Genomic DNA, 27,765 nt, shown 5'->3' on the forward strand with positions numbered 1-27,765 from the left:
CACTCAGCACACACCCCACAGAGAGACAAGGGTCGGCTGCCTTCCAGCGGCCTGTCACCAGAGCTTTCTCCCCAGCTCTGCTGGGAGCTGATCCAGCCCATTGCACGACCAAGAGAGTGCCAGAAACAAGGCTCTTTCTTTCCTGGGGCCATAGGACACAGAAGCTTGAACAGCTCAACCTGGGAAATGCCCTTGATATTCCCGAATGATGAAATATTATGCAACGATCAAAAATACTGTTTAGAGAAAGCTTTTACTTGCAAGGGGAAAATGCTTACATTATAATGTTTTATGAAAAAAGAAGTTGGGCATAAACTTGTATATACATCATGAGCTCACTTATCTTTTTTTAAAGGAATAGAAAGTGTTTGGAAGGAAATGCAATAAAATTAGGTTAAGCCACATGAAATTGCTGATATTCAGCCATTTTGACCTACAAAGATGGCAACCGCATGCGGTTTAACCTAATATCTCTGGGTAATGAGATTATAGGTAACTCTTTTCCTTCTTTATTATTTTTTAATGATTTTAAACTTTAATAGCTTGCATATATATTAAATTTTATACTCAGTGAAGTAGACATTATTTTTTTAAAAAGGCTATGCTTTTTTTTTTTTTAAAGAATGGCACCTGAGCTAACATCTGTTGCACTATGGGGACACCGCCTCAGCGTGGCTTGATGAGCGATGCCCTGTCTGCACCCAGGATCCAGGAACCAGCTGAAGCCTGGGCCACCAAAGCAGAGCCATGAACTTAACCTCTCAGCCACAGGGCCAGCCTGACATTATTATAAAATACCACAAACTAAAAATGCCCAGGGTGCTCAGTATGGGCTGACTCCCCTGCCTCCTCCCTCTGTCTTGAGAGTCGGCCATGGCTTCTCCACCTTCCTTCCACGTGTGCAGGCCTGATGGAGCTATCAGATGGCCTCGTGGGCTTGAAACCTGCATGCTACTCATCATAGTAACACAGCCAAAGGAGGGACTTATCTCAATCCTTAGAGACAGGCTAAGCCCACAGGCTTGGGGCAGGTATTTTAAGTAGCTCTGCTTGCCAACTAGCTAGCAGGATGGAGGCCCAAAATAGAGCGGCTGATGGCAGGAGCCCATGTGAAGACAAACTGCTAATTTCTTCTTTCCTCTGGGCCTCAGTCTCCCTTTCTATTTTATTCTTGCATGCCTATATGCAGGATGTGTACAGACGTGTGTGTATGCGTGTGGGGGATTTTCAATGCGGGTCTCTTCCCCTGGTGAGTGTTACGTGCCTCCATCTCTGCCAGAGATGGAAGCTCTCGGCTGCAGCTGCCTCGCTCTCTGGGGTCATTGGCCAGCCTTCCCCTGGCTGCGCTACTTCAGAGACAGCATTATCATCAATTCAGCCTGTCAGGCCTCTAGCCAGTTTGGCTTCTGCTCGCTCTCCATCTGGAAAGGCTAGGCCTCTTCCCTTGTCCTGGAGCTTTCTAGAAGCTCAGCAGTCTGGCCGGAAGACAAACCCTCCCACAGAGCTAAGGGAGAGCAAAGGAGAGAGCAAGAGCCAGCAGGAGCCTGAATCACGGTAGAGAGGAGCGGAAAAAGGAAGGCCATGCAAATCAAAGCTCTGTGCCTTTGCAAACACAGAGCTAATTCTGGGGAAAATAGGAAAACAGGCTCTGGGTATACATGGCCTGGCTCCCTCCCACGAACAAGCCAGAGGCTGCCTGTGTCTATCTAAGGAGCTACAGTCAGGGTCGTGGCTGCCAGCCAGGGCCAAAAGAAAGGAAGTCAGGACAAAAAATTCCAGCTGCCTGCAAGAAAAGACATTCCTTCCACTTGAGCTTTCTCATTGGTAAAATGCAGGGGTGGGATGAGATAATGAAGTTCCTTCTTGCTCCAACATGCTATTAGAATTCTCCCCTACTCCAGCTTATCAGCTCAGAAGTGAAAGACACTCCACACAAGAATGCGAAGGAAGCAAGAGGAAAATAAGACATTGGCCAGACGCTGCACTGGAAACACTCTTCCCAGCAAAGTGAGCAAGGGAAGCGGGGGCCCTCAAGGCCTTTGGTCAGCAAGGCCTCCACTAGACCCCACTGGGATCCACAAGCCTCATCATTTCTATGTCAATGGATATTACTGGTAAAGGTCACAAGTCGGACCTGCTGTGGCACTGGGTGGGAGCAGAGCCCCAGTGCTACAAAGCACTTTCAACTTCACCTTCTTCCTGTCATGAAGTAATAGCTTAACCAAAGCCTTAACTCAACACTGCCCTTATCTCTATCCAAACTAAGTTCAGAAAACTCACTTTCTGAAGCTGATTGCAGAGGTGATGTCTCTCTCTCCCACTCAACCAGAAATTACACTGCACCAGGATCTCTCCTGAGCATTGGACGTGTGTTATCTCATTTCATCCTTCCAAAATCTCTGACGTAGGTATATTACACAAAACAGTGGGTATTCTCATGCGACAAGTTTGGAAAAGTAAATCTTACAGAAGTTAAGAATGTGTCCAGGGAGTGGGCCAGTGGTATAGCGGTTAAGTTTACACGCTCTGCTTAGCAGCCCAGGGTTTGTGGGTTCAAATCCCGGGTACAGATCTATACACCGCTTATCAAGCCATGCTGTGGCAGCATCCCACATACAAAATAGAGGAAGATTGGCACAGATGTTAGCTCAGGGCCAATCTTCCTTAGCTGAAAAAAAAAAAAGTGTGCCCAAGTCCATAGAGCTAGGAAGAGAGGAAGCAGGGATTTCTGTCCCAGGCTATCTGCCTCCAAATCTTCTCATCCTGTTCTGATTCAAGGGACACAGCTGTCACTTGGCAACCATGGGAACTAGCAGTGACTAGAATTGGTTGTCAGGATGCTCCATCTCTTCTCCCCTGGGAAGGGCAGCCTCAACTCCGGACCTCTCTGGAAACAGAGGTGTCCCCCTAGACCTGAGTGCAGAGAGTTGGTTTGTATGCCTGGACCTCTGCAGGCTCTACCAATGACAATGGTTCCTACAGCCCCCAAGGGCAAAGAAGCAAGGTAGGCCTGCAAGACATTGCCCAGAGACTTCTAGGGACCTGAACCCCAGGAGCAATGGGGTGAGAGCCCAGGCCAGCAAAGCTGTGAGGCCACCCAGATTTGCGTCCACCCCTTCCCATGCACCTTTCCCCTCTCTTCTCTCCTTTTAGCTCCACAAGCCGTACTCCCCAGCCCACAACAACCAGGACCCAAGAGCCTCATATTCCATTAACCTAGGTTTTGCTTCCCTCTGATAGCAACTCCTCCCCCCAATGCCTTTCCCCTTTTCTTCTATCCCCTCAAAACTTACTCATCCTGGGTCTTGCTCTCTTGAAACCCTTTGCAAAAGCCACAGTTCATTTTCTGAAACCCTTTCTCAAACCCTTGCTGAGATATAAATGGTTGATAACAAATTGATACGGTGCCTTCCCCACGGGTATTTGCACTTTAAACAAGGAACTCCACAACGCTTCCTCCAAGAGAGTGAACCCGCCGTGGTAAGAGCTTCGGAATTCAGACCTGCTGAGAGCTTCTGGGAAACAAGAGGGCAGTATCTTGGTCAGAGACGGGCTCAAAGGCCTCTGTGAGTGGAGGATGAGCATCTCAGGATGTTTATAAACACATTTTCTGCCTACACATTAGCCATGCCAAAGGGCAAGAAAACAGACAACTGTCAAACAAAGAAAGGCAGTGGGTGTTGGGGTGTGTGCATGTGGGCGTGGGTGCACTTATGGGCATTCGTGCATGTGTGTGTGTGTGTGTGTGCCCGCGCGCGCGTCTGTTGGGGAGGAGGGGATGTCAACTGGCTACTGTTCCTCAGCTTGTTTCCAAGAGATAAAAATGACAGCTGTTTGGTTTACACAGCTAATTAACCTGAGGAATGCACTGTGGAAGACTGTTATTAAGGCAGCTGGGTAATTACGTTTCCCCCAGAAAAGGAGAGAGTGGGGGATAAATAAAGCATTTAAGGCAGCAGACATGACATTGGAGGAGACATTGTTGGGAGCAGAAATCAGGGCTGGAAAGCTTCCGGGTGAAACCTGCTGGTTCCTGAGGAGGGTGCACCAGCCCAGGGATGACCCAAGGGCGTGGCTCAGCCCCTGCCAGCGCTCACCTGAGAGAGACCATGGTGGATGCTCAGGGTCTCACACAGCCGTGAACAAATGTGAAGGTAGACTACCCCAACTCGTTCATTTCATAAATGGGGAAATGGTGGTCCAGAGAGGAGCCATGATCTTCACAGGGTCATATTCCTATTCTAAGGGTCAGAGTGACGACCAGAACTAGAAAGTCTTCATCCCCAGTCTAGGGCAAATTCACTAACCATGACTGCCTCTGGATTCTCCAGCTGCCCGCTGCAAGTCAGATTGGTGCTGGTCACCTTAGAGGCAGAGAGTGGTCTGGCTCAAGGACAGGCTGATGTCAATAGGTATGCAAGGATGTGTCCTGATCAGGGGAGAAATGCTCAGGAGTGTGATTCACAGCTGGGGCAGTCTTTGCACCCAGACACAGGCCCCGGGAGGCAGGTAGCGGAGGGAGGATGGGCCATTTAGCATCTGCCACACACTTTGCCAGTGGTCACTTGGCTCATTCCTTTATATAGTCCTCACAACAACTCATTGAAGTGGGTGCTAGCACTACTCTCATTTTTCAAATGAGGAACTGAGGCTCAGGGAAAGCACAGAAGAGAACGAGGGTAGGGAGATGTCACAGACATTTTCATCCATGCCTTGAGCTTTAGGGAACAACAGCGCAGTGAGTTTACCCAGAGATTATCTAGGAGCTGGAAGAAAGAACAAGAGGACAGGGTGGAACTGCAGCCTCAGGCCATTTCAGTACAGAATAGCCTGACTCCAAGCCCAGACGGTTGATGGGTAGTCAAGGCAGGCAGGCAGGCCCAGAAGGGCAAAGCTGGGCAGGTTAGAGGATGGGGTGCCACAAGACAAAGCTGGCCAAGTCCTATGTCCATTGTATGGATTGCAATATGGACCCAAACCCACAGAGGCAAGCCCTCGAGGCCATTAGGATTTAGCCACTGAGACAAAATTAGGCAGAGGAGGTAACACATCAACAGGCTAAGATTAGCCCACATAAAAGGAGCTACACTGTCAGATCAGGAGCTGGGAGAGACAATTTTGGAACTGGAGGTAGTCCCCATTGCTCCTGAAACTACCATTCCACTGACTCGCCATGAGGCTGGGTGGGGGTGGGGGGGGGTGGTAGTGAGCAATGCAGACATGTCGGAGAGTCATAAATCCCCATTGCACTTGTATTCATGCCACATCAGTAGGCAGGCAGCTGGTGCCGGGTGATTTTGTACTGAGCTCAGAGCTCACCATGTCACCCTGCATGGAAATAGAACAGAGGTCCTAAGCACAAGCTTCGACTTAAGGAAGTTGTGTATATGGGGGTGGGGTTGGTAAAGAGGGGTGAAGGGGAGGGGGCGAGTGGGGAGGCACTAGGAATGCAACTCTGCATCATGCCTCATTTCCCACTGGGACTGACCAGGACACCCCTCATCTCTAACTACTCAAAAAACTCAGCACATGTGTGTTTCCATCAGAAGTTTAGGGTCCCCACACACACCCAAACCCTCCCAATAGTTCACAGGGATAACAAGAGCCACCTCATAGAATATTGTGAAAATTAATTGAGATAATTTATATAAAACTCTTAGTAGGATGCCTGGGACACATAATATGTGCTTAACAAAGTATAGTTGCTGTATCATTTAATAAGAAAATTAACTTAAAAACTGAAATTGGAACTCAGCAGAGTTAAATCTGGATTCCTGATTTTCATCACACAGCACCCGGTAAGGGTTCAGGGGACACCTGTTTAGAGGGAATATCTGTGCCTTTAGTCTACATTGCTGGCAACCAATGGCCTCTAGGAGGTTGGGCAGGTGAGGGAGAGGGAAAGAGAAATCAAACAAGACAAAGAGGTGGAAGGTAGGGGTAGAGAAGCCGGTTCTCAGTAGTCAGCTCATTCCCAAAGAAAGTTGGAGCAAGGAGCGACCCTAAAGACCATTTCATCCAATATTCACTCATGAAAGAGGAAAGCGAGACTTACAGAGAGGTAATATCTTGCCAAAGATCACACTACAAGTTAGTAGCAGACCTGTGGCTACACTGAACTCAAGATGCCCTATCGTCTACTTTTTCTAAGAGGTTACATGGATTTATTCCCCTTTATAGAAAAAGAAAAAAGAGCCAAGGCTTCTCAACTTTCACAGCAGCAAAATAGTTGAGATTTATCCATCCCCAAGGTTGGAAAAGTCTAGACTTCTCTTTTGCTATCACCCCATTTTGCTCTCAGGGGGCTGCTTAAGAGCAGAGAAGGCAGTTGGCTCCCTGGGACATCTGAGAGAGGCAGAGGGCAGGCCAGGCTGAAGCCAAAGGCCCCAGTCCTAGAGGGAGAGAGGTTGTCCAGACAGGGCTGGGGCCAATCGGACAACCCAGCACAGAGGCTTCTGATCTTGCCTTGCTTCCCTTCCCAGAAGGCAGGTCACCCCAAGGAAGGGAATTAGCAGAGGTCTCTCTTAAATTTTTAGACATGGCTCAGTGGCACAAGACTTTGAGGGTGTGTGGGAAGGCGACAGCTGAAATCATTCTGTTGCCTAGAAAGCTCAATAATCCAGGTCCCCTGATGCTTGTGGAGTAATCAGGGCCCACAGGGAGCACTCGCATGATGCCGGCCTTGTTACCCAACACTGTCAAACGGGCTCTCTCACATCCAAGTGGGTGAGATGCAGAAACCACAGTCATCTCGGCTCAGCCCGTCAAAGCCACTACCTGCTACCATCTGTGATTAAAAGTAGCCAAGAGAACAATGGAGACTAGAAGGGCAATGAGGCCCAGAGGGTGCCAGCTACCAGCCCCAGGGTCCTGAGGACAAGGACAGCCTGGAAAGAGGAAACCACAGATAACCCGAGTCTCCTTCAGGGCAATCTATCTCCCTCCCTCCCTCTCTGTCTCTTTTTTCCCCCATAGGCTGCAGAGACCCACGGAAAACCACTCCCTTACCTATTCCTTGGTGGAAACATGTGTTTGAAGGACAGAAAAACGGGTAAATGAGACAGGCAGCTGGGAAGCAAGAAAACACTGAGTGATTTCAACCTTGGTAAACACAACGAGCAAAGAAAGACTCCAACTTTGTTGAAGGGAAAAGAAAAGAAAACCAAAGTTCCTACAAAAAAGGTCCAGAGGTAATTTAGAAGAAAAATTACAGCAGCTCTTCGAAAAAATCAATTGCCTAAATAGGCAGTGTTCACTGACACGGCTTGAGCGTTCCAGTTCCTGGATTTGCTTAGCTCGTTCTTATCAGCTGAGTTGCTGAAGCTCCTTGCTAACCTTGAGTCACTTCCTCATATATCTTATTGATCTGTGTCCTTTAACAACAGTTTAAATACGTCCAACTTTGCCTGAGATGGTGAAACATGGATCAACGAGGCTGAGAGGTAAGTAAGCCGGCTCTTCCTATATGACAATTGCAAAACACGGACAGCCATCTCAGCCTACAATCATATATTCTCCCACTAGCTCTGTCCACACCATTACCCCAACACTGACCAAAGAGATGGCAGCAATACAATGACTGTGACACAACTCAGTTCACCCCCTGACACGAACATAACCCAGGGCACACCTCCCAGCAGCTGTGCTCCACCGGTCTGGTCTTTGTCTACCAAAGACGGCACATTAGTTTCTACATACCAAAAGGATCAATATTCAAGATTGCTTCTTCCCAAGTCTTGAAAACCTGTCTTGCCCATGCCCACGGGTTGAGAAAAGACTCCAGCTTTGTGGAGCAGAAGAAAAAAGAGCTATTCAGCTAATTCAGAGTACATGTTCTCTTGCCCAATAAAGGTGAAAATTCCCCACAGGCAGAGATCCAGACTTATACTTTTCTCTCACCTCCCCCCTCTACACACACAATCCTTGGGGCTGGGCCTATATCAAATACACTCTAAGATTCAGTAAATGAATGGCAGGCTCACCCACCCCACCCCACCTCACCTTCCTCCAGGTCTGGAGGCCATGGAGGTAGGGCCTACCTCGCCATACTGGGTGCAGTAGGTCTCAGGCTTGGTCAGTCCACAGGTGGATGAAGCTCGGAGAAACCGGGTCCTCCCAATGAGTAGGTCCCCAACAGGTGGATAGCAGGCCCCACGGGAGCAGGCTTGCTGGGCACACACGAGGCTGGGCAAGACTGAAATCACAGAGGTGCTGGGGTGCAGCCTAGAGAGAGGAGGGTCTCGCTGGCCACCCCAGTATCCCCCAGGAAAGCAGACATCAGCAAGACTAGAGCCTCTCCTTCACTCATGCTCCCACTTGCTGGTAGTGGTAATGACTACAATCCTGATGCTCTCAGGTAAAAAGGCTGATTTCATATTCCGTAACCCCAGCTTAAAAAGGAAAGGAGGAGTAACACAGGCAACCAAAAACCATGGATGATCTTAAAACGTGGCATCCATCTGTGGCTTTTAGATCGAGCCACAGGCCCACGCTCGGTCACCAGAACACGATCCACAACTCACAGCATGGCCTCTGTCAACAGCTGGAGAGGGATGGCTGCTGGCCATTTGCGGAACATTGCGAGATACCTGTGTTCCTTCTGCTCCCTTATCTGCCAAGTTGACCCAGCTACGCTTTGTGAGCACCCAGCTACAATTCACTGGAAAATCGAGAACTCAAGCCAGGATGGCTCTGGAACCAGCTTGAGTGTGAGAGGATGGGAAACAAATCGTGCAGGGCACTCAGGGAACCACAAACCACTCTCAAGTAGAAATAAGAAGATGCTTGGGAGCGTCTGAAGAGAGGCAGACAATCATCTTCCCCAAGGTCCAAAGGAGCTGGAAACCTCATGGGTGTCTCACAGACAAGTGGTCCAAACTAAAGGACTACAGGGTGACAAGTAATACTCACACTTTGGTAAACTGTCCTCCTACCCATGGCTGTCACCTCCCTGCTATATGATAGGGCCTGGAAGGATGAGAAAGGATACTCACCAAAACACAGGAGAAGGAGTAGCCTCATCTTCAGCCAGTGGGGTGATCCCCAGAGAGGACCTCACCTGGGACAGAGCAAAGCAGCCTGGGAAAAACAGCACAAACCTACAGGGCCCACTGGCCCCTTTTCTGTGTCTGGACTCATGTTTTCTCAGACAACTTTACCTAGGGTCTTGACCCAGGACACTTCTGAGAGGCAGGTAGATTTGTAGGCCAAAGCTTGGAAAATGCCAGAGCCCTGGACCCTTGTCCCAGCTAGCATGTGCCTTGCAGGGTGGCCTGGAAAAATGCCGCCCCCTCCAGGTTTCAGCTTCCTCCTCTGAAATGGAAGGGAGGCGGATCGACCCTGCCCTGCTCCACAGAGTCATAAGGACAAAGTGGGGAGCAGGAAAGGGCTGGGCCCTTTGCAAGACAGGGCCTGTGAGGAGATTCAAGGCCTTGCTGCTGCACCAAGAAAGAGGACTGCCCTTTCTCAGAGCCTGGCCTGGCCTCCAGGCCCAAAGATGGGTGGATCAAAGAAGCGAGGGCCTGGCGGTGAGCCCTCTCCTGCCATTGGCATGGTCTCCACTACCACCCAGGACCACCCAAGAGTGAGGCTGTGGCAGCCACAACTGTAGGCTAAGCAGGTAGCTGGGAAGCGACGGGGAGAGAGGCGGGCCTGGCAGTCTTTAAAAAGCAAGTGAGGATTTCATCTGAACTGGAAGCAACCCAAAATGTCTCCAATTATGGGCTGGGGCTGTAAGGGAGAGGTGGGACTGGGAGGCCACAGAGCAGGGATTCTGAAGGAGGCTGGGGCTGGGTACCCAAAGGGTCTGAGAGGCAGGCAGGCCTGCCCTGCTGAGCAATGCCTCACCCCTGCTCATGCAGCACCCACCTCTGCCTTGGACTGAACGCGCGCTCACTCTGCTCCAATGACGGCTACATATTCCTTTGGCTGGGGTGGAGGGATGGGAGGTTGGCAAAGCAGGAGCAGAGAGGGAACTGGGGGCTCTCCTGCATCTAAAAATCATACATCCTAACGCTTTGAAATCACTCCATCCAATCCCCTCCCAGAAGAGTCCCGGGCCCAGGGTGGAGACAGGTGACCTGAGGTTGCACAGCTAATCATGGCCCAAGAGGCAGACTGGTTTCTGTCAGTGCTATCTCTGCTCTCTCACTCCCATGCTGGAAACCCCTGAAACTAGGCATTCTGAGCAACCCTTAGAAAAACTTTAGGCAGGCCCATCCTTTCCACTTCTCTTTATGCCCAGTTCCAGGTCTGAACCTGCTTTCTTCTAAATCGTGGAAACATATCAGATATGAGAAAGCAATATAAACAGCAGTAGACATTTACCCTGGCCTTTGGAGGTGAGCTCACTCGGGTGAGCTCCCAGGAAGAGGAATGAATCAGGCCCTGCCACCAGGCCCCAGACACCCGGAGATTCAGCCCTTCTCCCCCGTCCCGCTTACCACCTGGCAAGTGAAGGCAGGTAACATACCTTGCTCTGTGCTGCCGCTGTTCTTTCTCCAGACTGTCTCTCCGAGAGCTCCCCTTGAATGTGGGGGTCTCCTCTCCTGGCTCCCAGGTTTAAAACAATGGCCTCACCTCTGGAGACTCCCTGGCTGGGCGTAGCCCACTGCAGGGCGGGTCTCAGGAATCTGGCAGCCGGCACGCCCATCTGCCGTCGCCGTACCCCCGCCCCCCCAGGACAGGACTGGGCAAGTGGGTTGGTCCCAGAGGCCTCACAGCAAGCTCGGCAGTGCCTGGCCGTCTGTGGGCGCCTTGTGGGGTGGAAGGGGGCCACTGCAAGCAGAAAGCAGCAGGCAAATGTTTGTGATCATTCGACACCAGGATTCCCGGGGCGGGAAAGGGCACCTGCATTCCGACAGTTACTGTACCTGGCGCTTTCCCAAGGCCAGTAAGGAGGGTTCAGCTTCCTCTTGTGTCCTGGACCACCCCAGACAGAAGAACAAGCAGAGGACGCCAAGATCAGGGCTTGTTATAGGGCATTATAGCCCCAGACCTGTCCCCGAGCTGGAAGGCGAGAAGACCCAAACATCCAGGACCCTGGAAAGCACCAGGTCCCTCCAAAGCAAAAACAAAACAGTGGAAAATCCCTGCTTCTTGGGGAATTTGGAGGAGACTTAAAAAGCTACAGTTCATCAGGAAGGGGTCAAAGCTCAAGTCACCCAAGGAAAGCTTAAGAGGAGTAAACAGGAATAAACTACATGCCTCCCCTCCGGCTCCCTCTGCAGGGTTGGCAGGGAGCCCGCGCACAGGTAACCACCTGTGAGTCATGGCTCAGCTCAGGGAAGGCTGATGTCCAGCCTCTCCCGCCCTGGGCAGGAATGCCACCCTGAAGGGCCAGAAAACAGACCTGACCACAAGTGGTGGAAGGAAAGGCTGAAGCATAACTGAACCGACTTCCCCTGGCCCTCCGCCAGGCCTGAGAACACAGCCGCCTTTGTGCGACTCTGGGTCGGCTCCTAGCTTCAGGCTACTGGGCTGAGAGCCATTGTAAATGACAGTCACAGGCCTAAATGAAGAGGCTGGTCTCAGAGGACACTCTTCCCCTAGGTTAGGGTCAGAGGGCTTTTAGAGAGATCTGGAGGGTCACCTGGTCCCTATCTTGGCCCTGGGAAGCCTGCACTGGCATTGTTCTGGAACACTATTGCCGCAAAGTTTCTATTTGAAGGGGACTCTTAACCAGTCCAGCCCATCACTGTCTCCTCTATTAAGCAGGAAGTTTTCTACAATTGGAGCATTAAGTCCAAGAAATTGGTTTGAGAACCCTTAAGGGGAAAATGTAGGATTTTGTGGACTAAACTAGGCATTTCTAACCTTGGGGTGCTAATTTAGCCAAATAAGTTTAGACGTGCAGGGGAAATAAGCAGTAAGTCGTGTAGATGAATAGCAAATATTTCAGTCAATGTTAGTGTCTTGACCCCTGGAAACATTCCAGTGAAATCTGACTTAACAGAGTCAGTACAAGCAGCTTCCTTTCCTGGGCCCCGCCTCTGCCACAGAAACACTGAGAGACCCCATCAAGTCCTCCAGAGGCTTGTCACTGCTGACACCCCTGGGTTTTGAGCCCATCCACCTGGTGTGTTTCTCTCCACTTCTCCAACTCTCTGAACTCGAGGCTTCCAGGAAGCTTTCACCCTCCTGGAAATGGCCATCCTCTGGCCACGGCCAGGAAAGAGGATGTGACAAAGAATTCATTAATAGTTAACTCAGGAGGAGCAAGTGTTGCAATCCCAGATCCTCAGACGAGGCGGGGCAGGCGTGGGTGGGCCTCATGGTGAGTGGCTGCGGCCCTTCAAATCCCCCTTCTACTTCTCCCTTCTGAGGCCAGGAGCCCAGGTAAATAAGCCTTTGCTGTCTCAGACTTCACAGGCTGGGGCAGGTCCCAGGAGAAGTTTGGCTTCACAGAGGGAAATGGGAATTGCTCTGTTTGGGCCCCCCACGCACTCCTGACCGAGGCCAGGACACTGTTTCTGCAGACCCCAAGTGTACCCCAGTCAGCTTCTCTCCTCAGAGACGCTGAGAGCGCCCTTGTGGGTATTTAGTCTCCCCAGGACTGCAGGACCCAGGCACAGGCTTTGAACTGCAGAGCCCAACTTGTTCAGAGACAAGAAGTCTAAAATAGAGCCAGAGGCTGGGTTAGGACCTGGCCAGGGCTAAAGGGGAGGAGGGGCTTCGCTCCAACACCGCAGCCTCCTCTCTGTGTACCCTTCCTTCTCTCCCTGCCTCCCACCAACCTGCTCCCAAGCCCTCGGCCCTCAGCACCTCGAGCCCTGGCTCATTAGAGCTCACGCTCAGAAAAGTGGCTACTCAAGTCATCCTTGACTCCTGTTTCACTTGCACCCACATCAGTTTATGAGGAAATTCTGTTAGCTCCCCTTCCAAAGGCAACTGGAATCACTTCCTCCCTCCTGGCCTGAGCCTCTCCTCCCCAGACTGGTGCAATAGCCTCTCAGTCTGCAGTCTAGTCCCAGCACAAGAGGTCATGTCACTCCCCGCCTAGAACCCTGCATCAGCTCCCCATTGTGGTCAGGGCCAAAGCCAGAGCCCTCACAGAGAGTCTATGAGGCCCAGCATGATCCCAACAGCCCCCATTACTTCTCTGTCTCTACTGCCACCATCCCCCTCACTCCTTTTACTCCAGCCACGGGGCCTCCTTCTGTGCCTCCAAATCACCGGGCTGCTTCTGTCCTAGGGCTTTTGCCCCAGGTGTCCTCTCTGCCTGGGACACTGTTTCCCAGATGGCTGCAGGGCTAACTCTCTTACCTCTTCTAAGTATTTTTATTTTTTTTTTGGAGGAAGATTAGCCCTGAGCTAACTACTGCCAGTCCTCCTCTTTTTGCTGAGGAAGCCTGGCCATGAGCTAACATCCAAGGCCATCTTCCTCTACTTTATGTGTGGGATGCCTACCACAGCATGGTGTGCCAAGCGGTGCCATGTCCACACCCGGGATCCGAACCAGCGAATCCCAGGCCACCAAGAAGCGGAACGTGTGCACTTAACCGCTGCGCCACCAGGCAGGCCCCTCTTCTAAGTCTTTTCAAATGCTGCCTTCTCCATGAGGCCTATTCTAACCACCCCATTTAAAATGGCGACAAACTTCCCTGCCCCATCCCTGTCCCCCACCCCCAGCCCTCCCAACCCCACTACCCTGCATTATTGCTGCATTCATTTGTTGTTTTATTTTTTGGCAACACTTACTACCTTCTAACTAACTATACAACTTACCTTTTTATCATTTTTATTTTCTATTCCCCCTCACCAGAATGTAATGTCCAAGAAGGCAGAGATTTTTGTCTATTTTGTTCACTACTGTTTTCCAAGTGCCTAGAAAAAGTGCCCGACACACAGTAAGTGCTTAATATTTATGAAATGAACCGATTCACATTGAAGAGTAAATGATAGGGTTTAATGAGTCCCCCATGTCCGGTAGGTGCAGTTGCATGCTCAGAAGGGACAGTCTGGGCTTTTGGTCACCAGAATGGATGGTTAATAGTGGAAATTCATGCATCAGTCAGCAGCAAGGGGGAGGGGAGTCTCTTTGGAGGCACCTACCCCCAGATTACAGACACGTCACCCTGTCGATACAGGCAGCATCCCTCTCAGCCTGCTTATCAGTCGTTCCTGGCAACGTCTCCGACAGGGTGTGGGGGTGGCATTAGAAGCTACTGTCCCCAGTATCCATCTGTCAGCCTCAAACCATCCAAGTGGCCAGGGAAATCAGCCAAAATCTGATGAATGAGAGATCAAGGGGTAGGGGGCAAGTGAAGGAGGGAAGGAGGGAGAAAGGAGAGAAGAGGTTAAGAAGGACAAGAGAGCCTGATCCAGGCTGTGGATGCTCAGCCTCAGGTGTTGGAGGAAGGGGCTCCAGGTGACTAAGGCTCAGGCACCACCTGAATACACTGAGTCATGGCTGAGTCCTCGTCTGTGGAACAGGGTAGGCTCCAAGTACAGCCCTGGGGATTTGCCATGTGACTCAAGCTGGCGTGGCCCTCCCCTCCAGCACAACGGCTCAGCCATGCAGACAATTGGTCACTCTTCTGTGTGCCTCTCCAAGAACCAGAGAGAGAAGGTGAGTCTGTTATATTACAGACACGAGCCCAGCCTCACGCAGAGGCCAGCAGTAAGCAGAACAGGAGCCTGGGCTGCCCATCATGGGGTAACTCTATGCCTTCCCTTCCCTCTCCCACTCTCACCTCCCCAACCTGAATGTCTGCCCAAAGGACAACAGTGCGCATTCGCCTGGGCGTGAGGTCTGGGAGAAATCAGGCAGTCTGCCTAAACTAACTACAGCTAACCCTTTACCAAGCACTCACAGTGTGCCAGGCACTGTCCTAAGCCCTTTATTGTTATGAAGTCATGTAATACCCACTACATCTCCGTGGGGGTAGACCCTTAATTATCTTTACCGTGCAGATGAAGAAAATGAGGCACATTTTCGAGAACTTGGTCCCAGCTAGTAAGTGGTCATTTGAGCCCAGATCAGTTTGCTCCAGCACTCATTTTCTTAGCCATTACTTAGAGCCCAAGGTCACCTAAACTTCCTGTCTCCACCCTTGGCAATCCTTGACCAAAGTCAAGCAGACTCTGAACTTAATGTTTCCCAAACCTAATCGAGACCCACTATCTAAAAATGACTGTCTGAGCTCCTGCTCCAACTCCTGGAACACTGATGTTGGCTGGGGGCTCCTGGGGAGACACAGATGCTGTAGAAACATCCAGAACAGACAGCATTAGATGCCTTCTTGTGTGTTTTCCATATTGATAGGCTTTCTTGTGTGAGCACAGATGGAGAAGGTGCTTGCTGGCCTCCAGATCCCCCATCTCAGAGGCTCCAGCACATTCCAGCGGGGTTTCCCCATCATACCAACAGGGAGCTGCTCTGAGTGAGGGCCCGAGCACCCTATAAGGAGTGGGAAGACAGAAAAGTACCAGACAAACTTCGTAGTCAGCTGACAGGATTGAATAAAGGTCACGATGAGAGAATGACACAACTTCCCCCTCACCACAGGAAGAGGGATTCCCCTCGCCTGAGGTCTGGCTCCTGGGCCTCCTCAGGAGCCTCAGCTCTTTCTGTTCTAACTCCCAGGGTGCACCTCCCAAATGTCGCACCCCCTCCCTCCTGAGGAGTATAGCCCGGTGCAGCCTGCAGCTTCGTGAAATCAATGCTGGGTCATGGCTGGCTCATAGCTAGCTGATTCCCCAGAGATGAAGGGGAAATATCTTGGCATTTCTGCCACCTTCACTGCTGTCCCAAATTCCTGATCTTCCTCTGGCAGACAGGCCAGCCCATGACTACGCCCCTTCCTCCACCCCCAACTACCCCTACCTCTATTATCCAACCATTGCCCTTTGAGAATTAGGTTCTCGGGACCTAAGTCCAACTTCTGTGACCTTTGGCCACAGATTTGCCATGTGGAGCTGGCCATGTGGCCGTGGCCCAGCCTCACCTGAAAGAAGAGAGACAGACACCTGAAGGGAGCAACATGCAGCCACATGGCAGGTCAAGAGCATCTGGGGAAGAGGGACACAAAAGAAGGGCTGAGAGGGACGTGAGGCACCTGCATCAGATCTGCCCCCCACGGTAGCAGAGGGCAGCCCCACAGACTTTAAAGTTCTAAATATGACTCTTGAAAGGGCCACCAGAGAAACAAACTAAATCTCCTAATGCTCAAATTGGCATTTGAGGACTGAGTATGGAGAAATGAGCACCTTGTGGTTTGAGGGAGGGAGTATGGGTGTGTCTGGCTTCATGTCTGGAAACAACCTCACCTAAAGGCTTTTAATCAGCACCTCCCTGTAGAGCCTGTGGCCACATAGGGTCTATGTGTGGACTTGAACGGCTCTTAACTCCTAGACCTAGCCCCAGCCCTGCTACTCAGTAGAAGCATGAATTTGGGCAAGTCCATCTCTAGGCCTCAGTTTCATCATCTATAAATAAAAGTGTTAGATTTCATTGGTTCTTAGCCCAGGCTGCCCCTCAGAATGACTTGCAGAACTTATAAACTCATAGACTTAGCCCTGGCCCCACCCAGAGACTTAATCGGCTTGCAGAGAGGCAGAGAGGCAATATGCTTTCAAAGCGCCTCTGAAGCCCCCTTAGCTGTAGGATGCTCTGCTCTCAAGGGTGGTGGTTTAGGATAGCAGTTAAAAGCCTAGACTCTAGAATGAGAGAGATGAAGGTGCCAGTCTTTGTTCTGCACTCATCAGCTGTGTGACTTTGGGTAACTTAGTAAACCTCCCAAGCTACTTGCCTGCAGTGGGAATGATGACAATCTACCTCGTGGGTCTTTGGAAGACAAAAGGAAACAATGAGTATATAAGTCTCAGCAAAGGGCTAGGTACACGCTCTATAAAGGGTGTCTGTTCCCCTGTGTGCGTCATATGCAGGAATTGGGGGCTACGATCAGCTGTCTTTGCAGTTGTGCTTAACAAAAAGCAAATATCACTCCCATCCAGATGTTTCATAGCTCACCTACCAGGCAGTGAGCTAACCTGGCCTGCTACCTTCCTCCTCCACCAGGAGGGGCCCAGGTCCCAACCTGAGAATCTGCGCTTGGTGCATTCTGCTCTATTCCTTGAGGGCTGCAGACTCCCAAGAAGCCATGACCTGGACCAGAAAGGAAGAGGGGTCACTCAGGGTCAACAGAGCTAAGGTCTCCAAGAGCAAGGTGATGCTTCCAGCCTTCCTAAACAAAGAAGGACAAAGTGGGGATGGGGGTGGGGAGATGGTGTTTACAAACACAGAGGACAGAGGAACAAACGTAAGCATGACATTGTTTTATGACCTTGAGAGTTAGTAAAACCAGAGTCCGACACCTGAGAAAGATAGGAATCAAAGCTGGGCTGGATGGCAAGTTTAATACTTAACTCAGGGCAACTGCCCAGCAGTCTGAGGGCTAGAGAGAAAAGGCACTTTCTTCTCCTGGGGCCTCTGCTTACACAGATCAAAGTCTGGTCAACATCCTATCACACGAGGGTGATGAGCCCTTATCCAACCTTACTCCTTCTCCTTAAAATATCATTCAAAACTGGCCCCCTTATGATCTAAAATATTGAGAAAGAGGTTTTAATAACCTGGGGAAATGTTTCGGAGACATAGTTAACTGGGGAAAAAAAACTAAAAACAAAAGTACATAAAATCTACTTAACTTTAAAGAAAAAAAACTAGAAGACAGGGAGAAAATATCCAAAATGTTAACATTTCCCATCTTTTTATATTTCTCTATATGCTCTCATCTTCTACAATGAGGGGATTACACTAGAATAATCAGTCAAAAGAAAGTAAAAAGTTTAAGAGTGTGGAAAGTGATTTTTTTCCGCCTACAGTCTTTCCTCTCTTCGCCCCCGGCTTCGTCTGGGACTCCTTCCACTAAATCCGCAGACCGCTGGAGAGTTTGCTACAAGTTGTCTAAGTCATTATAGATTTCCTAAGACATGGTTTCCCCTTCTTGAGAAGTATTGCTTCTTCCGGCTGTTAGATTTGTTATGTCAAGAAAGTACTTAGCACATTTCCTCAAATGTAGACGCTAACGAATGCGTGAGGAAGAAAAGAAAGACGAGAAAGAAGGGAGGGCACTCAGTGTAATAAGTAACTACCAGCATCTAATCTTCTTGCTTGTGTGTCTTAGGACAAACCAAAAGGAAAGAAATAGAGTCGGTTCTCATTTATCTATATTTTGAGGGGAAAGAAGAAATGAGGATAACTAAAATTCCTACTCTCACCCAAATTTGCCTCTCCTACGCAACTCTCCCAGGATAACGTCACCTAATTCTAACTTTACCATTGCTTACTCAGAAATGCGTAGAACCAGCAGCTCGTTGTGTTCAAGTATAATACACATATGTGTTTATGACTGTGAAGTTACATCCCTTCCTCATGTGTGTGCATGTCTCCAATCAGAGACCAAAAGCTCCGTGTAGCTAGGATTGCCAGATAAAATACAGGGATCTCAGTTAAATTTGAATCTCAGATAAACAAGGAATATCTTATTAGCGTAAGTAGGCCCCAAATACCCATACACTGCATGGGGCACAATTATACTAAAATATTATCCATTGTTTATCTGAAACTCTAATTTTACTGGGATTCTTGTATTTTGATTTGCTAAATCTGGCAACCTGACTTGTAGTATGTTCTCCCATTCCCATGGCTTCCAGACTTTTCTTAACCTTGTCATCTTCCTCTAGAAGTTCCCTTATCTGTCAATAATCTTTCTAAAACATGATGCTTAGAAGTGAACACAGGGGTCCTGGTGTCCAGATGCCTGACATCATGGTGGTATCCTCTGGGCATATGCCCCTTTATCAAAGACCGCTCCAAGTGAAGGACCAAGAGCTGAAACAATAGTGCAAAGATGGGCTTAATCCCTCCATCGTCTGGAGACTATATGTCTGCTTTCTGGGCACTATAGGTCGAATTTACTCCTTTGTTAAAGTGCTATTCCAGAAAGAAATAGCTAGGTATTTCCCTAAGAGAACAGAAGGGAAGAAAGCAGTTCCAGCTCTTGCTATGAGTGGAGCACAATATCTCATTTAAGCATCACAGCAGCCCTTTCAGATGGCTCTTTGAAGGAGATATTACTATTCCCTTTTTCACAGCCTCAGTATTATTAAGTAGCACGTACGAGGTTACAGAGTGTTATGGACTGAATGTGTCCCCCCCCAAATTCATATCTTGAAGGCCTAACTCCCAATATGACGGTACTGGGAGGTGAGGGCCTTGGGAGATAATGACGTTTGGATGAGATCATGAGGGTAAAGTCCCGATGATGGGATTAGTACCCTTATAAGAAGAAGGGACACCAGAGCCCTGTCTCCACCAGGTGAGAAGCCAGCAAGAAAACAGTTGTCTGCAAGCCAGGAAGCGAGCTCTCACCAGAAACTCAGTCTACTAGCACCGTGATCTTGGACTTTTAGCCTCCAAAAGTGTGAGAAATAAATGTCTGTTGCTTAAGCCACCCTATCTATGGTATTTTGTTATAGCAGCCTGAAGTGACCAAGATACAGAGCTAGTGTTTAATCAAGTTGGGCTGGGCTACGCTGCAGTAATAAATCAACCACAAAATCTCAGCAGCTTAGCACAACAAACATTTACTTGTTGTTTATACAAAGTAAGATACAAGACAGTGGTGAGGGGAGAGGTCCTCTGTTCTACAGTCACTCAGGGACTTCCCCATCTTGTAGCTGCACCAACCAGGACACATAGGCTTAACGGTCATGACAGCAAGGTTAGAGGAGCATGGAGGAACTCTCCCCTGTTACTCCGCGCTTCAGCTCTGAAGGGACACAGTCATTCTGCTTACAACCTACTGGCCAGCACAGCTCATAGGGCTCCTAAGTGATCTTCCTAGGTCCCAGAAGACGAAAATGAAGTAGGATGTGATGAACCCATAGCATTGTCTACTACAACTAGTATATGGTGAACCCAGAATCCAATGGCAGATCTTTAAGCTTCTAAAGTCCATGCTCGTACCCTTACAAGATTTGACCTTCCCAAGCTTGAGGGGAATTTGTTTTTCATGAAAAAGAAAAGTCATACAGGATAATTTGTAGACTATGACACCTCAAGGAAACTGGTAGGAAAAACAGCCATGGTGAATGTTTAGGTTTGCAAAATCTAAAACATCACAAGATTGTCCCCCTGGAAAACATTGGAAACATAGACTATGAGATCTCTGCAAGTTGTACCAAGAGGGTAAATATCTATAAGATAGGTATGCCACTCCAGTCTCTAAGAAAAAAAACCACTGCGGGTGGGGGCAAATCTTGAAAGAGGAGGTGGTCATATGTTGTAGGGTGAACAACCATTCCAGTTTGCTAGGACTCTTCTCATCTTAGGTCTGAAAGTTCCACATCCCAGGACACCCTCGGTCTCAGTCAAATGCTTGGTCACTTGGGTGTACACTGATACTTTTTCTCCTAGACAACTTTTGCAAATGTCACCTCAAGTGGCTCAGTAAACTCTATGTGAAGATGTGCAATGATCTGAGAAAATTAAGTTGGCGCCAAATCTAAGAAAAACCTGGATATATACAGCACATGAAAATAAAACTCTCCCACAGGAAAGAGCTCGGGACGCTCCTGTATGAATTTTGGCCCATCTTAGCAAGGCAGCCCTCTTCGTGGACGTGGGGGAAGAAACGGATGCCAATACCACTTCTATTCCGGAGACTCTCCTGCTGCTGCAGCCTGATGTACAGGAGGCTTTTTGCAGCCAAATCATACCACGGACCCATGTTGAGCTTCTAGACACATTAACACCTCCATGTTTTTCAAGTCAAATACCGTTAAAATAGGGTGGCCTCATCTTGAATCTGTGCTGTTCTTAAGACGTGCATGCACATGCACACACACATGAATACACATGCCTTTGCACTTTTTCCTACTGCATTTCATCTGGTGAGCTTTGGCCTAGTCCTCCCTTTGCTGAGTCGGATTTGGTACGCACTTTGACCTGTACACTTGCCATCATCTCCCAATTAAAGTCCAGAGTCCACAGCCAGGCTCTCAGGGTCCTGCCAAAAAGGCTGCCTTTCTGGCCCTAGCTCACGCAGCGCCCCTTCACACAGGGGCTCTGATCCAACCATTCTATTCCCTTCACCACACTTAGGCTTCGTTCATCCAGCTCTGACTGTCTACACTGCCCTCTCCACCTCTTGTGTACTTGGCTAAATCCCAAAACCAAGACTCAGATCAGATTCCTGGATCAGTGATGGCTTCTCTGCTGGTCTGTGTAAACTCTTCCCGAACTCCAGCAGCAGACCCTACTTACAGAATTCAATTAGTAATCAGTTCTGTTCTGTTTTGTAAATCCCTTCTATCTCAAATTTACACAATTATGGTTATTCAACTTTTAGTTATTTTGTGATTTGCCCCCAAAGCTGGACTGCAAACTCCTTGAGGACAGAGACAACCTTTGGCCACTCTTTTTATCCCCTAACAAGTGCATAGTCCAGTGTTTGCACACAGTGAGTGCTCAATAAACAGATGCTGATTTATTAGTGTGGATCCTTGGGGCAAGGGAAAATCTAACAAAAAGTGTTTGAAGAATATCATGCCATGAATATTACCCAGGAACTCCCTCTTGAGACAACACAGAGAGAAAATCATTCAGAAAAAGAAATATTTTTTCCTCTAAGAACTGGAACCTGAGAAAATTCACGATGAGCTGATTAACTGATCAGCAGGCTTCTGAAGCCGCCCTTCCTGTTCCATCCACCATGGCTGGGACTTGGGGAAGCAAAGGCCAGGAATCAAACTGGCAGTACTTTTGGTATTTGTAACTTGAATACTTCTGCGGTCAGACTATGTATCAGGTCCTCAAAGCATTCAAGACCCAGCTTTTAGAAACTTGAGAGGTAATGAAAGGAATAAATGTGGGTCCAGGGAGAGGAAGGCACAAATGGAAGGAGGGTCTTAGGAAGCAAGATTTCCTGAACATGTTTTAAGGATTCCTTGTCACTCACAGGGAATCAGGGAACATGTGTAGCAAAACGTCTGTGAATTCCTGCCTGTCCTTGTGCTACCAAAGACAATGTCTCCCACGGTAGTTTCAGGCCCATCCTAACCCTTGGTCAGTTAGCACCAAGCCTGGTACACTAAGAAACCCCTTCCTACAACCAAATGGGGCCCAGGAATATTTGTTTCTCTAAGTCCATTGACTGGGGATCAACAGTATCCTGTCACCCCACTCAGTTGTCCCAGGGGCCTGACCTCAAGTCTGAATCCTCCCACAAATCAGTCTGCATATTGTAACCACTCCACCCCCAGCATCTGCCTGGTCCTCGTCCTCAGAGTCTGGGCTTCTCTTCCAGTTCTCCTCATCACAGCCCAGCAGACCCTTCTGACTTTTGACCCAGAAACACAAAAACATTCAGAACCATTCATTCACAAAACAAATATTTATTGAGCACCCACCTAATGCCAGGCATCCAGTAGTAAACAAGTCAGACACAATCACTGTCCAGAGGGAGACTACCGTCTCAGGGAACACAGACATTAGACAAAATTGCCAAATAACTTATTAATTATGCAACAAAAGTGACCTCAACTTCTTTAGCCATCCGAGTCACTCTTTCCTCTACTACCCAAAGAAAGGGTCACGTAATTCTGAGAATTCTAGGGAGATGCTAACACATAATACAAATTCGTTCTCGTTGCTGCTCGTCCTCAAACAAGCCTAGCTTTTTGTTAACCATTTCTCCATGCTGCACCCATCTCTCCAGCCTATTTTGGCCCCAAACAGAAACAAACAGTCCTCCTTCTGTTCTCCAAAGAACAAAACACATAACTGTTGAGTTTAAGAAATTTTACTGACACGGGAAAATTACAACCTAAAAATAAATAATAGCTTTGACTGCCCTCAGAATCCATCCAACATCATAGCATCTTCCTGCGGCCGTTTCCCTCCTTAGCTCTAAGCTTTCACCAGGTTGCTGGATCCTCCTTGTAACCAGTCAGGAGTCCTCCCTCTTGTGAACTCACTTCTCTCACCCTACCCCATGAAGATAGCCTTTCCCAGGGTAGCAACCCACGCTGGCCTATCCGCCTTGGGATTCATTTACTCACTGCTACTTGCCATACATCAGCCATCAGGCATTCATTCATTTATTCATTCTGGAAATATTTACTGAGCAGTTATTTTGCACCAGGCAATGTGCTAGGTGAGAACAAACAAGACAGCAGCAAATAAGACAGACAAGAACCTGCCTTCATGGAAGAGACAAACAATAGACAAGTAAACTAGAATCTAAATCTGACAATTACAGATTTCAATGCTATCTGTGAAATATTAAAAACAGATGCTATGATAGATGGGGGTCTCGGGATGTTGGAAGTGCCACTTTAAAAAAAATGGATAAGAGGAGTCTCTCCGAGGAGATGATCCTTGAGATGAACCTGAAAGATTTAGAGCTGGACTTCCCAAGGCAGGCTCAACATGCATTTAAGGTGCCAGCAAAGTAGAGGAACCACACTTTCTTTTGAAAATTTTTATATCTAATATTTTTTAAAGACATAGAAGTAGACACCTTGGGCAAAATTAGAATGCTGTACATCCCTCCTACACATATTTCAAAGTTTAATATTGTTTTTATTTTGATTTACATGGGCAAGGTGGAGGCTCGATCTTTTCATGAATTAGGACCTCTAAAGTCTTACTCAAGGCCCAGGAGATATCAGAAAGCGAAGTTCCAGGCAGAGGAAGAGCAGGTGCAGAGGTCCTGAGGCAGAAAGAGCTTGGCCTCTTCTAGGGAAGGAAGGGGGTGAGAGCCTTGTGATTGAGGTGGGCTGACAGGGGCAGACAGAGGCCTGGTCTTGTAGAGGGAGTGGTTCTCAAAGCTGGTTATGTAGGAGAATTCCCTGGAAATTTTTTCTTTAAATTTCTGATGCCTAGGCCTTACCCCAAGAGACTGAACTCATCTGGGGTGGGATTGTGAGAACTGGTATTTTTGAAAGTTCCTCAGGTGATTCCAATGTGCAGCCAAGATGAAGAACCACTGTCATGGGTCTTTGGTCAGAGAGACAGAGAAGTGAATGGTAAAGAATATGGACCCTGAAACCAGACTATTTGGTTTTGAATCCCATCTCTGCCACTGACTAGCTGTGTGATCTGAGGCATGTTACTTAAGCATTCTGTTCCTCAGTTCCCCCATGTGGAAGACGGAGGTAATAGTTTACCCACCTCAGAGGGTCGTTTGAGGGATTAACAAGTGAATACATATAAAGGTCCTGGAAAGCACATGTTAAGGATGCCATGACTTTTAGCTTTGACCACACTCTGTGAGCAATAATGTCAGCTTGGACTAGGTTGGAGGCAGTGGAGATGGAGAGAAGTAGATGGGGTCAAATTATATACTTGGAAATAGAACAAAGAGGACTTGCTGAAAAACTGGTTGAGAGACATAAGGAAAAGAAGGGAATAAAAGATGGTTTCCATGTTTGGAACTTTAGCAATTGGATAGAAAGTAATACCGTTCACCAAGATGGGGAAGACCAGGAGAGGAACAAGTTTTGAAGAAAAAAAATCAAGAATTTCATCTTGCATGTATTAAGTTAAAGCTACCCTGTTGGATATCCAAGAAGAGATACCTATTAGACAGCTTAACATGGAAGCCTAGAGCTGAAGACAGACAAGCAAATTTCAGAGTCATTAGCATACAAGAGCTGTGCTGTCCAATATGGTAGCCACTGCTACACCTATGGGGTTAATTTACATTTAGATAAGTTAAAATTAAATATAATTAAAAATTCAGTTCATCAGTCACTTTAGCTAAATTTCAAGAACTCAACAGACACAAGTATCTCATGACTACCATACTGGACAGCGCAGATACAGAACGTTTCCATCATTGCAGAAAGTTCTACAGGACAGCACTGAGTCTCAACGCATGGAACTGTAGGAAATCATCTAAGAAGTGGTTCACAATTCTGGCTACACATTAGAATCACCCAAGAGGGGTCGGCCCTGTGGCACAACAGTTAAGTTCACACGTTCCGCTTCTTGGCAGCCCAGGGTTCACCGGTTCGGATACCGGGTGTGGACATAGCACGGCTTGGCAAAAGTCACGCTGTGGTAGGCGTCCCACATATAAAGTAGAGGAAGATGGGAATGGATGTTAGCTCAGGGCCAGTCTTCCTCAGCAAAAAGAGGAGGATTGACAGTAGTCAGCTCAGGGCTAGTCTTCCTCAAAAAAAAAGAATCACCCCAGGAATTCAGAGTCAGTTCATCTTGGGGAACTCCTAGGCAACGGTAGTTTTTAAAACTTCCAGAATGATTGTAAAGTGGAGCCAGGGCTGAGAACCACTGATCTAGGGAAATAATGTAGGTATAAGGAGGGATCATGGTAGGGCCCTGGGGTACCCCCAAATTAAGGGCAGTGATTTTCAAGCTTGGCTGTACACTGGAATCACCTTTAGAGCTTTAAATATTACTGATGTCTGGGTCCTACTTGGAAAGATTTCTGATTTAATTGGTGTAGAGTGCAGCCTAGTCTTCAGAAGTTTTGAAAGCTCCGCAGTGATTCTAATGTGCATTCAAGGTCAAGAACCACTGATTGATAGAGGAGAAAGATGTAACAAAGGAGTCTCTAGAAGAAACTAATATGGTAGGATGAAAAGTGGGAGAGTGCACTGTTGAAGCAAAGAGAAAAAGTGTTTCCAGAAAGAAGAAATGGCTACGTCTGTTGAATACTAAAATTCAGTTCATTCAATAAACATCCCATTAAATTTTGGTGGAGTAGTGAGAATGGAAACCAGATGGGAGTGGGTAAAAGAGTGAATGGCTGATGAAAAAATAGATACAGTGATTGTAGACAATTGATAGCAAACAGTTTTAGTTATAAAAAGGATCAAAGAATTCTGGCAGCTGCTACATAGTGATTTGAGGTCAAGGAATAGATTTTTTGAAGATACAGATATCAGAGTATGTTTGTATGCTGATGGAATACTGTAATAAAGAAGGAGAAAATGATTACTCAGGAAAGAGGAGGATCTGGCAGGAAGTTGACTTCCTAGCCAAAATCCATACCCTCCATCCTCCTTGCTTAAAGGTCTTCAGTGTTTTTCAGGTTCTCAGGGCAGTTGTCCTTTCCTCAGCTCACAGATTAGCCTAAGCCAGTGGTTCTCAAACTTTAGCATGCAACAGAATTATCTAGAGGACTTTTAAAAACGTAGACAGTGAGTCCTGCATGCAGAATTTCTGATTCAGTAGGTTTGGCCTGGGGCTCAGGAAATTGCATTTCTCACAAGTGCTCAGGTGATGTTGCTGCTGCTGGTCCCAGGGAGAAACTTTGAGACCACTGGTCTAAGCTCATGATGATACTCCTTTCCTTCATAAGTAGTCTTAGAGATAAGCATTCAACCCAGTTGTGGCCAATGAAAGCAAGTCTCTGGGGGGATTCTAGGAAAGATTTTTTTTGTGGATAAAAGAAAAAGAATAGCCTCTCTCCTTCCACTGGATGTCGCCATATTGAATACAACCCCTGGGACTGTGGAACCAGATATTGGAACCATAATGTGAGCTAGACTGTAACGTCTCCATGCTGAAGATACCAGAGGAGAAAGATGGAAAGAGCCTGGGTTCTTGATATTATGCTACAGAATTAATCAATCCTGAAATCTCTGTCTTGTGAAATAATATATTTTCCTTATTGTTAAACTCTTTGAAATTCGATTTTCTTACTTGTAGCCTAAAGCAACTTAAGTTATTCATGGACTCCCAAGACCTTAAATAGATGAATCAGGGTGAGATGGAGGGTGAGCTCTATGTAGAAAGAATCAGGGATGCTTCCTCCCTGGGAGTGTGACAGAAGGTGGAGCACATGGGTACTGAGCAGATAGGGTTGGTGGTTGGAAAATGAAGCAGTTCCTGTCTGATTCCTTCTATTTTACAAGAGCATGAACTGTCAGAAAAGAGGAAGATATAGCCTGTTTGGGAAGACAGAGAAAGTGTGGAAAATCTTTTGAGAAGGTAATAAAAATAACTGAGTTGGAAAACATAACAAACTATAGCCAACTGCCCATTTGAGATTTGTGATTGTAAATTTACAGTCAACCTGGTTGGGTAATTTTCTCCAACAATGATAAACTGCTTGGGTGTAGATTGATACAGAGCAGGTAGCTGACTCCAGCCATGGGTAAGTCTTCCTGGGTAAATATGAAGAAACAGAGAAGGGCAAGGGAGCACAAGGCGTCTGCAAGGAAGTGCTTATGATAATGGACCATAGAATCTAAGGCAGATTCTCCCCACCCTGGTTAGTCTTTCCAGTCCTCAGCAAGTTTTGAATGGGTCTTCTCTTGTCATCCCAGCAGGAGCTCCTAGCATGCTGCTAGTATTAATTTTTAATTACTACATAGCAAATTACAACAACATTAATAGCTTAAAAGAACATCCATTTATTAGCTCACACTTCTGTAGGTCAGACGTCTGGGCACAGCAGCTCTGGGCTCATAAGGCTAACATCAAAGCATCCGGTGGGCTGAGTTCTCCTCTGGAGCTTGGAGTCTTCTTTCCAGCTGATGCAGTTGTAGAATAATTCAGTTCCTTATTGTTGTAAAAAGCAAATAAAATCAAGAGATATTTAAGACGCAGAATGACAAGTCTTGGTGATTGTTTACATATGAGAGGTGTCAGAGAAAGAGGAGTCAAGGATGGCTCCCAGGCTTAGGACCCGAGCTACTAGGTAGACGGTGAAGCCTAGACTAAAAAAGATGGTGGTGCAAGTTTATGGGGTAGAAATATTGAATTTGGCTATAAACATGGTAAGT

The 27,765-nt window shown here is 47.8% G+C and overlaps 1 protein-coding gene across 4 annotated transcripts in view; it reads right to left on the bottom strand.

The window, feature by feature from the left end:
* LAMB3 (laminin subunit beta 3) overlaps positions 1-27,765 on the bottom strand; it is a 103,669-nt gene that overhangs the window by 28,644 nt on the left and 47,260 nt on the right. Inside the window, exons 3-7 of one of the 4 annotated variants that reach the window (XM_070497127.1) lie at positions 14,053-27,541; positions 10,872-10,920; positions 10,472-10,776; positions 8,994-9,058; positions 8,040-8,223 (exon numbers count right to left, since the gene is read on the bottom strand). In XM_070497127.1, coding sequence (XP_070353228.1) covers positions 8,040-8,223; positions 8,994-9,058; positions 10,472-10,651 — 429 coding nt within the window. In that variant the 5' untranslated portion in view covers positions 10,652-10,776; positions 10,872-10,920; positions 14,053-27,541. Of the gene's footprint in view, positions 1-8,039; positions 8,224-8,993; positions 9,059-9,158; positions 10,447-10,471; positions 10,777-10,871; positions 13,580-14,052; positions 27,542-27,765 lie in introns of those variants that run through there. The other 3 variants (XM_070497128.1, XM_014834900.3, XM_070497129.1) reach the window with 3 other exon arrangements.

This window comes from Equus asinus, chromosome 25 (genome assembly GCF_041296235.1).
Source record: "Equus asinus isolate D_3611 breed Donkey chromosome 25, EquAss-T2T_v2, whole genome shotgun sequence".
NCBI classification, from domain to species: Eukaryota; Metazoa; Chordata; class Mammalia; order Perissodactyla; family Equidae; genus Equus; species Equus asinus.